The 10703-nt window shown below is 44.6% G+C and overlaps 1 protein-coding gene across 2 annotated transcripts; it reads right to left on the bottom strand.

The window, feature by feature from the left end:
- Positions 1–3004: 3004 nt before the first annotated feature.
- On the bottom strand, positions 3005–6671 carry nxnl1 (nucleoredoxin like 1). Of its 2 annotated transcripts, none has more exons than XM_079338446.1 (4): positions 6500–6671; positions 3821–4073; positions 3627–3711; positions 3005–3461 (listed from the first exon to the last, which is right to left on the bottom strand). In XM_079338446.1, exons 2-4 carry the CDS (start codon positions 4054–4056, stop codon positions 3177–3179), a joined length of 606 nt encoding a protein of 201 aa, XP_079194572.1. In that variant the 5' UTR covers positions 4057–4073; positions 6500–6671; the 3' UTR covers positions 3005–3176. The 2 variants fall into 2 exon arrangements, with proteins under 2 accessions (XP_079194572.1, XP_079194571.1); XM_079338445.1 differs by having other exon boundaries at positions 3005–3540; positions 3627–3716; positions 6500–6658.
- Between the last annotated feature and the right edge of the window lie 4032 nt (positions 6672–10703).

Below are 10703 nucleotides of genomic sequence, written 5' to 3'. Positions count from 1 at the left end.
AGTCCTGGTATCAGGTATTAGTCCTGGTATCAGGTATCAGGTATTAGTCCTGGTATCAGGTATTAGTCCTGGTATCAGGTATCAGGTATTAGTCCCGGTATCAGGTATTAGTCCTGGTATCAGGTATCAGGTATTAGTCCTGGTATCAGGTATCAGGTATTAGTCCGGGTATCAGATATTAGTCCTGGTATCAGGTATTAGTCCTGGTATCAGGTATCAGGTATTAGTCCTGGTATCAGGTATTAGTCCTGGTATCAGGTATTAGTCCTGGTATCAGGTATTAGTCCTGGTATCAGGTATCAGGTATTAGTCCTGGTATCAGGTATTAGTCCTGGTATCAGGTATTATTCCTGGTATCAGATATTAGTCCTGGTATCAGGTATTAGTCCTGGTATCAGGTATCAGGTATTAGTCCTGGTATCAGATCTTATTCCTGATATCAGGTATTAGTCCTGGTATCAGATATTAGTCCTGGTATCAGGTATCAGGTATTAGTCCTGGTATCAGGTATTAGTCCTGGTATCAGATATTAGTCCTGGTATCAGGCATTAGTCCTGGTATCAGATATTAGTCCTGGTATCAGGTATCAGGTATTAGTCCTGGTATCAGGTATTAGTCCTGGTATCAGGTATCAGGTATTAGTCCGGGTATCAGGTATTAGTCCTGGTATCAGGTATTAGTCCTGGTATCAGATATTAGTCCTGGTATCAGGTATCAGGTATTAGTCCTGGTATCAGGTATTAGTCCTGGTATCAGATATTAGTCCTGGTATCAGGTATTAGTCCTGGTATCAGATATTAGTCCTGGTATCAGGTATCAGGTATTAGTCCTGGTATCAGGTATTAGTCCTGGTATCAGGTATTAGTCCTGGTATCAGGTATCAGGTATTAGTCCTGGTATCAGGTATCAGGTATTAGTCCGGGTATCAGATATTAGTCCTGGTATCAGGTATTAGTCCTGGTATCAGGTATCAGGTATTAGTCCTGGTATCAGGTATCAGGTATTAGTCCTGGTATCAGGTATTAGTCCTGGTATCAGGTATTAGTCCTGGTATCAGATCTTATTCCTGATATCAGGTATTAGTCCTGGTATCAGATATTAGTCCTGGTATCAGGTATTAGTCCTGGTATCAGGTATTAGTCCTGGTATCAGATCTCATTCCTGATATCAGGTATTAGTCCTGGTATCAGGTATTAGTCCTGGTATCAGGTATTAGTCCTGGTATTAGGTATTAGTCCTGGTATCAGGTATCAGGTATTAGTCCTGGTATCAGGTATTAGTCCGGGTATCAGGTATTAGTCCTGGTATCAGGTATCAGGTATTAGTCCTGGTATCAGGTATTAGTCCGGGTATCAGGTATTAGTCCTGGTATCAGGTATCAGGTATTAGTCCTGGTATCAGGTATTAGTCCGGGTATCAGGTATTACATGAGAAAAACATCAGACCATGAGTCAAAGGTCAACACTGATTGGCTCATATTTGCGTCAATCAATCAGTGTTGGGGCTGTTGATTAGCTAGCCTAGCTTACGATGCTAACAGGATCGGCTCCATAACGGTAGGTAGGCTCGCTGATCATGCAAACAGGAAGTCAGTGGCTGTGTCTGAAATCAGTCAAGTGAAGGAGAGAGAGCATGGTCATAACCGTAATGGTCCACTCAATGTATCCCACAATGCAATTTGAAAAGTACTGGACGAACAATGGTTACTATCTGAGCAATATTTACCATCATGCATTGCGGTTCAAAAGATTTTTAGGGGTGGAGAGTGGCGTTTGTTCTCAGACAGAAGAGAGAAGCGACCAGCGTGAAGTTCATATGTGGAGCGTTTGATCAGTTTAGATAAAGACGTTAGTTTGTCGTCATGACGACCACAGATCAGAGTCTGAGCCCAAAGACAGACGAATTCAATGTTTCTTCGTATATCGACGTATCTCTTCTCTCGCTCTTCCTGCTGTTTCCTGTTCGGAGTGATGCATGACATGGAACAGTCCATGCAGACTGAAGAGGGGTGCAGAAAGATCAAAATATAAAGAGGACATTTTGAGAGCCCCAAAGAGCCCTGTCTGGGGCCCGGCGGTCCAGGCAAAGGTCAGGTTTGCCTCATAGGACTGCCCGCCTCTGGACGTACCTTATGTAGAGCAGAACGAGTTGAGCAGAGCGGCCGACTTAAAACTTGTCTGTTAAGCGTTTGAAGAAGTGCAAGTGTCCAAACCCCTGTCAGCTCACACGCAGCAGAGGAGCACCAGGGCTCGGTTCTGTTGATCTTCACCAGGATCCGGTTCATGAATTGGTCCACCACGGAGGAGGCCGCAGACTTGGAGAGGTACATGTACGTTTCAGAGTAAATAAAGAGATAACACAGAGAAGCAAGTGTTCGGGTTCATGGGGTGCTGGACCGATCTTAGCTGTGACTGTGAGAGAGGCGGGGTTACAACCTGGACTGGTCACCAGCCAATCACATTGCGGACATCCAGGGACAGACAACCAGCCACCCTACGGACAGTTTAGTCAGCAGGTAACCTGCATGTGTTTGACAAATATTCTATTAAACCAAAACTCACCGTCTTCAAATGACTAACAGTCGCCCCCCCTGCCTGGGTCCACTCTACTCTCCCACTCAGTGCTGAAGAGAAGGGGCCCAGGGTCCAGGGTCCAGGGTCCAGGGTCCAGGGGCCCAGGGCCCAGGGTCCAGGGGCCCCTTCTCTTCAGTGTGTTTGTGTGAGAGGGCAGTAAAAAAATGACAGAATGAGACATGTTTTAAAAAAAGAAGTTTTAATGAAGCGAGCTTCAGAGACACTAATGTACACACACACACACACACACACACACACACATCCGCGTGTGTGATCTCTGTTGATAACCATTAACACAGCGGGCCAATCAGAGGAGAGAGAAGTATCATTAGAGGTTTTTGAGCTGCGACCTCCCATGGGTCACGCTGACAGTGAGGGCGGTCTCCAGGACAACATTCACGTGTAATGATTTCAGTATCAATCAGACAGACTACATTATAATCTAATATTGATAAGAATAAAGATCTATACTGTTTATAATAAAGCTATTGATCGTACCGTAGATGACACCTCGGTCAGGATTATTTATCCACAGGAATTGTTTGACAGTGATTTTGTCCAGAGGCTGCAGTGACTGTTAGTGGACTTAAAGATCTCTGTCTTCTATCGTCTCCTCCATGTTCCATCGTCTTCCTCCTTTCTCTTTGAATCCCAGTCTTTCTCCTCTTCATACCCTTCCTTCCCCTTCTCCCATACTTTCCACCACCTCTTCTTCCTCTTGTCGTCTTCTGTCTTGTATTTGAGCCTCCTCACAGGATCTGTGGCACTGCGTAGATTCAGGTTGTCGTATTCCTCGTTGAGCATGAAGCTTCTCTCGATGAGCTCTGCGGATTCCTGCCAGTCCTTGAAGCATTCCAAACCGTATCGACAGATGTCCTGCACGGCGTTCTGCGAGAGGACGGAGCCGTCAGGACGAAGGACGATAACTGTCGGTACATCAGTCACCTTGAACATGGCCTGCAGCTCTCTGAAGCCCAGAACACACACATATACAACGAGGCACTTATTTATAATCAGACAGAAAGAAACACAACTCCCTGTCTTTCTACCTACTTTCTGTACGGGTCCTCGAAGGCCACAAACAGAATCCTCTTGTTGAGCTCCTTCAGGAAACGGTCCTGCTGCTCCTCTGATTGGTCTAAGCTGGAGAAAGGAGATAGAAATGTTATGACTGTGAAAAGAGCAGCAGGAAGGGGAGTGTCTGCAATCTCACACGTGACTCAAAGACACAAAGAGAAAGCGGAGACCTGACGTAGATCAGTGCCAGCAGTTTGGGGTATTCGATGTGTGCTGGATCTTTCAGCTTCTTATGAAAGTCGTTGAGAACAGGCAGGAAGTCCTGGCACTTTCTGCACTCAGCAGATGCAAAGAACAGCATGAGGATGCGGTTTTCAAGGATTCCCGTGATCTCCCGCTCCGTGTTGAGCTGATCCTGGTCCCAGTTGTTCTTCACCAGGACTCGGTCTAAGAACAGGTCCACCATGATGAAGAAACAGCGCTCTGTGAAGAAACACAAGTTACATAAAGATTAGTATAAGCAGCTTTGATGACAAATGTTCTTGCTTCAAAAATGCTTCAATTTACTCGACTGGTCTGTCTCCATGGTTACCACAGAGCAGCTCCTCTGTCTCCATGGTTACCACAGAGCGGCTCCTCTGTCTCCATGGTTACCACAGAGCGGCTCCTCTGTCTCCATGGTTACCACAGAGCGGCTCCTCTGTCTCCATGGTTACCACAGAGCGGCTCCTCTGTCTCCATGGTTACCACAGAGCGGCTCCTCTGTCTCCATGGTTACCACAGAGGGCTCCTCTGTCTCCATGGTTACCACAGAGGGCTCCTCTGTCTCCATGGTTACCACAGAGGGCTCCTCTGTCTCCATGGTTACCACAGAGCGGCTCCTCTGTCTCCATGGTTACCACAGAGCGGCTCCTCTGTCTCCATGGTTACCACAGAGGGCTCCTCTGTCTCCATGGTTACCACAGAGCGGCTCCTCTGTCTCCATGGTTACCACAGAGCGGCTCCTCTGTCTCCATGGTTACCACAGAGGGCTCCTCTGTCTCCATGGTTACCACAGAGCGGCTCCTGTAGTATGAACCTGTACTTGTGTGATCATGAACGACCTCAGCCTTCGTGGGCTGCCTTGTCAGACCGATGGCATCACAGCCATCGGTCTGACATCCTTCGAATGCAGCCTTCCCTTCCCAAGATGCATTGCACACAACGGTAAAAACATCAACAATGGCATCCACGGCATACCCAACCCAGGCCTCTGCAGCTGATCTGATATTTATACAGTTATTGATATTCATGTTTAAGAAGGAAGGCGACTCAATGCTCAATGATGACGTTACGTTAAAGCTTTAATGTTTATTGATAAGTTAGATAACGTTAAAGTAGTAACTCCACCTAACGTCTGTTCAGGTAACATTAGTTTATTTCACTTTGTCAACAGACTTTGCTTCTCACGTCAAGTTAAAAACATTTAGACGGGTTTGAACTCTGTTTTTTCAGTTGAATGTTCCAAACGGTTTTTAAACGTTAGAATGAAACTTTTATTAAAGTGAAGCATAATTTAACGTTATTTTCATTTGATTTTAGGGAGCGAGGAGCAAAGTGCTCGCTTATAGTTTGTTCTTTTTGTTTGCTGTGTTTAATGTCATTTTAATATACTTTTTAATTAATTCAAATGCTTTTAAATGTAATTCAGATATAAACACTTTCTATTATATTGTTTTTATGCTCCAGCTCCTGGAACACCTTAGAGAGCAGAAAACAACCAGTCTCAATATTTTAAATGATAAATAAATTAAAGGATAGGACGGATCTCTATTGTTTAAATTATTCACATGAACTAGTATAACTATGAATTTAAATTAAACTTTGATTTATTAACAAAAAAACAGAAGTAAAATGGATGTAATTTAAAATGTATATATAATCTTCAACATTAATTAATTTGATTTGATTTGAATGAAAAAAAAAACAGAGTTTGTGCTGCAGGATAAATCTGGTTGCTAGGAGACCAAACATTTAGTGACACAAGTAGGAAGACCAGACCGTCTCATTTCGGAGACAGCGTGATTCAGCCTTCGCGGTCCACGGATGACATGGCTTTGCGTACCGTGAAGACCACGCCCTCCGAAGGGCTGGCATGGGACACAGCTAGAGTCTGCATGTGAGTCTGAGGTTTGAGATGAGCTGTAAATGTTCATTCAAAGTATTCAGCAGGCTAAGGAGGAGGAGGGGTACATGATGGAAAAGGTCACAGGGAGGATCTCCTATAGAATCACTCAGGGAACGCCTTTGGTCCAGTAACTGATCAATTTCATGAAATGAGTTGACAACAGTTTGTGAAGGCTGCAGTCAAGAATCTAAAGTGAGCATACACTGATCAACACATTGACCTCCACACCACCCACATTTCATTATTTTACAAACATGGGACCCTCATACATAGAACTGATTAACCTGCAGCAGTAAAGAGGATTTATTTGGGTCTAACCCTCAGACCTGTTACAGTGAACAAAGAAACACAGGATATAAAGCCAAGGCCTGACAGCTCAGCACTCTGGCTCCACCAGCCTCTACGTCTCTCCACAGTGATAACCCTTCAAATGGGATTTGTCTCTGAGCTCGTCCAGATCCAGCTAAGACTAGAAGTCTGGTTGAAACTTCCACAACCAAAGAAGCAAAAGAAAACTGAAATTGAGCTGCAGCACAACTTAGCTGTAAAAAAAAGAGGATTCAGAGTAAGATTCAGGGTGAAGGTCACTAATCTTACATTTGGAAGAAGTTTTTCCACAACAGTCTGGTTCATTTTTTAAAGCCGATGAATTGCTCGTGTGGGTCTCGAAAGGCCCCTTGTTTTGGGGGTCGCCAATTTAAAGGAATCTTTGAGGCAGCTGCAGTGAAATGATTTACCTCACCTTGAAACTCCTCAAACCCTCAAAGGAAAATAAATAAATCCAGGTTCTGCTTTTCTTCAAGCCATTGTAGTCGATTTGCTTCTTTCACGCCTTCTGCTCCTCCTGTGTGTGTTGATGAGAGCGAGCGTGGGCACTTAAACTGCAGCTCAGCAGCTACAATCGTATTACTTACAGAGGACGGCAGGACAGGAAAGTAGGCTGGACTAATTGGATTACAAGGAGAACACTTACATGTCGGTTAGATGGTGGAAACAAAGACCAAATAGGAACATTGAGAAGCCTCCTTATATCCAACTTAATGTTTTTTCTAACAGCCGAACAGAGCCCCTTTGACTTCCTGTAATCATGTGACAACTTATGGGCGGGGCTTCAAGGAAGACCAGCATTTTAGCAGGTTCTGTCTGCTTGAAACCTCAGCGGGTTCTACTTGGTTCTAGTAAAACCTCAGTGGGTTATGCTTAGCTCTAGTAAAACCTCAGAAGGTTCTGCTTGGTTCTAGTAAAACCTCAGTGGGTTCTGCTTAGCTCTAGTAAAACCTCAGTGGGTTCTGCTTGGCTTTAGTAAAACCTCAGTGGGTTCTGCTTAGCTCTAGTAAAACCTCAGTGGGTTCTGCTTGGCTTTAGTAAAACCTCAGAAGGTTCTGCTTGGTTCTAGTAAAACCTCAGAAGGTTCTGTTTGGCTTTAATAAAACCTCAGAAGGTTCTGCTTGGTTCTAGTAAAACCTCAGAAGGTTCTGCTTGGTTCTAGTAAAACCTCAGCGGGTTCTGCTTGGTTCTAGTAAAACCTCAGAAGGTTCTGCTTGGTTCTAGTAAAACCTCAGAAGGTTCTGCTTGGCTTTAATAAAACCTCAGCGGGTTCTGCTTGGTTCTAGTAAAACCTCAGAAGGTTCTGCTTGGTTCTAGTAAAACCTCAGAAGGTTCTGCTTGGTTCTAGTAAAACCTCAGCGGGTTCTGCTTGGTTCTAGTAAAACCTCAGCAGGTTCTGCTTGGTTCTAGTAAAACCTCAGAAGGTTCTGCTTGGTTCTAGTAAAACCTCAGTGGGTTCTGCTTGGCTTTAGTAAAACCTCAGCGGGTTCTGCTTGGTTCTAGTAAAACCTCAGAAGGTTCTGCTTGGTTCTAGTAAAACCTCAGAAGGTTCTGCTTGGTTCTAGTAAAACCTCAGAAGGTTCTGCTTGGCTTTAATAAAACCTCAGCGGGTTCTGCTTGGTTCTAGTAAAACCTCAGAAGGTTCTGCTTGGTTCTAGTAAAACCTCAGAAGGTTCTGCTTGGTTCTAGTAAAACCTCAGCGGGTTCTGCTGGAGCCGTGGTTCTTCTGCAGAAATGTAGCTATCGATGTGCAGACACAGAAAAGCCCAGTGTTAATCTGAGAAAGAGGCGAGGTAAATATAGAGCGAGGGAGAGAGAGAAAGAGCTAATGGGATTAGTCTGAGTCTCTCACAGACGTGCCATTGCATGTGGATAGAGACACACACACACACACACACACACACACACACAGGAACATGACCAGATGTGAGTAAACACGCAACACATGTTTCACCTTTGAGCGATGCTACAGAAACAGGAAACAGGAAGTGTATCTATCGTCAGACGTTCAGGCTGAAATATCCTCCTGATCTCGACAACCATGAAGGCAGAATTTAAATTTAGACGCCTTGATTGTGTTTGAACCAATCACATCGTAGCACAACATGTTGAGTCTACAAGAAACAATACACAACAAATTAGAGGGATTGAATCCTAGATATTCTAATCTAAATCTCAAATACGTGTGGACGAGATACCAGTCTACATGTGGATGAGATACCAGTCTACATGTGGAAGAGATACCAGTCTACATGTGGAAGAGATACCAGTCTACATGTGGAAGAGATACCAGTCTACATGTGGATGAGATACCAGTCTACATGTGGAAGAGATACCAGTCTACATGTGGAAGAGATACCAGTCTACATGTGGACAAGATACCAGTCTACATGTGGAAGAGATACCAGTCTACATGTGGAAAAGATACCAGTCTACATGTGGATGAGATACCAGTCTACATGTGGAAGAGATACCAGTCTACATGTGGAAGAGATACCAGTCTACATGTGGACAAGATACCAGTCTACATGTGGAAGAGATACCAGTCTACATGTGGAAGAGATACCAGTCTACATGTGGATGAGATACCAGTCTACATGTGGACAAGATACCAGTCTACATGTGGAAGAGATACCAGTCTACATGTGGACGAGAGATACCAGTCAATGTGTGGATGAGATACAAGTCTACATGTGGAAGAGATACCAGTCTACATGTGGACGAGATACCAGTCTACATGTGGATGAGCTACAAGTCTACATGTGGAAGAGATACCAGTCTACATGTGGACGAGATACCAGTCTACATGTGGACAAGATACCAGTCTACATGTGGACGAGATACCAGTCTACATGTGGACGAGATACCAGTCTACATGTGGACGAGAGATACCAGTCAATGTGTGGATGAGATACCAGTCTACATGTGGACGAGAGATACCAGTCAATGTGTGGACAAGATACCAGTCAATGTGTGGATGAGATACCAGTCTACATGTGGACGAGAGATACCAGTCAATGTGTGGATGAGATACCAGTCTACATGTGGACGAGAGATACCAGTCAATGTGTGGATGAGATACCAGTCTACATGTGGACGAGAGATACCAGTCAATGTGTGGATGAGATACCAGTCTACATGTGGACGAGATACCAGTCTACATGTGGACGAGATATACCAGTCTACATGTGGACGAGATACCAGTCTACATGTGGATGAGAGATACCAGTCAATGTGTGGATGAGATACCAGTCTACATGTGGACGAGAGATACCAGTCAATGTGTGGATGAGATACCAGTCTACATGTGGACGAGAGATACCAGTCTACATGTGGAAGAGAGATACCAGTCAATGTGTGGATGAGATACCAGTCTACATGTGGATGAGCTACAAGTCTACATGTGGACGAGAGATACCAGTCTACATGTGGATGAGCTACCAGTCTACATGTGGACGAGATACCAGTCTACATGTGGATGAGCTACCAGTCTACATGTGGACGAGAGATACCAGTCAATGTGTGGACAAGATACCAGCCAATGTGTGGATGAGATACCAGTCTACATGTGGACGAGATACCAGTCTACATGTGGATGAGATACCAGTCTACATGTGGACGAGAGATACCAGTCAATGTGTGGATGAGATACCAGTCTACATGTGGACGAGATACCAGTCAATGTGTGGACAAGATACCAGTCAATGTGTGGATGAGATACCAGTCTACATGTGGACGAGATACCAGTCAATGTGTGGACAAGATACCAGTCAATGTGTGGATGAGATACCAGTCTACATGTGGACGAGAGATACCAGTCAATGTGTGGATGAGATACCAGTCTACATGTGGATGAGATACCAGTCTACATGTGGACAAGATACCAGTCTACATGTGGAAGAGATACCAGTCTACATGTGGACGAGAGATACCAGTCAATGTGTGGATGAGATACAAGTCTACATGTGGAAGAGATACCAGTCTACATGTGGACGAGATACCAGTCTACATGTGGATGAGCTACAAGTCTACATGTGGAAGAGATACCAGTCTACATGTGGACGAGATACCAGTCTACATGTGGACAAGATACCAGTCTACATGTGGACGAGATACCAGTCTACATGTGGACGAGATACCAGTCTACATGTGGACGAGAGATACCAGTCAATGTGTGGACAAGATACCAGTCAATGTGTGGATGAGATACCAGTCTACATGTGGACGAGAGATACCAGTCAATGTGTGGATGAGATACCAGTCTACATGTGGACGAGAGATACCAGTCAATGTGTGGATGAGATACCAGTCTACATGTGGACGAGAGATACCAGTCAATGTGTGGATGAGATACCAGTCTACATGTGGACGAGATACCAGTCTACATGTGGACGAGATATACCAGTCTACATGTGGACGAGATACCAGTCTACATGTGGATGAGAGATACCAGTCAATGTGTGGATGAGATACCAGTCTACATGTGGACGAGAGATACCAGTCAATGTGTGGATGAGATACCAGTCTACATGTGGACGAGAGATACCAGTCTACATGTGGAAGAGAGATACCAGTCAATGTGTGGATGAGATACCAGTCTACATGTGGATGAGCTACAA

Source organism: Symphodus melops, assembly GCF_947650265.1.
Source record: "Symphodus melops genome assembly, chromosome: 2".
Classification (NCBI taxonomy): Eukaryota; Metazoa; Chordata; class Actinopteri; order Labriformes; family Labridae; genus Symphodus; species Symphodus melops.
Note: the sequence above shows the minus strand (reverse complement) of the source record. Positions and strands in the feature narration are given on the sequence as shown.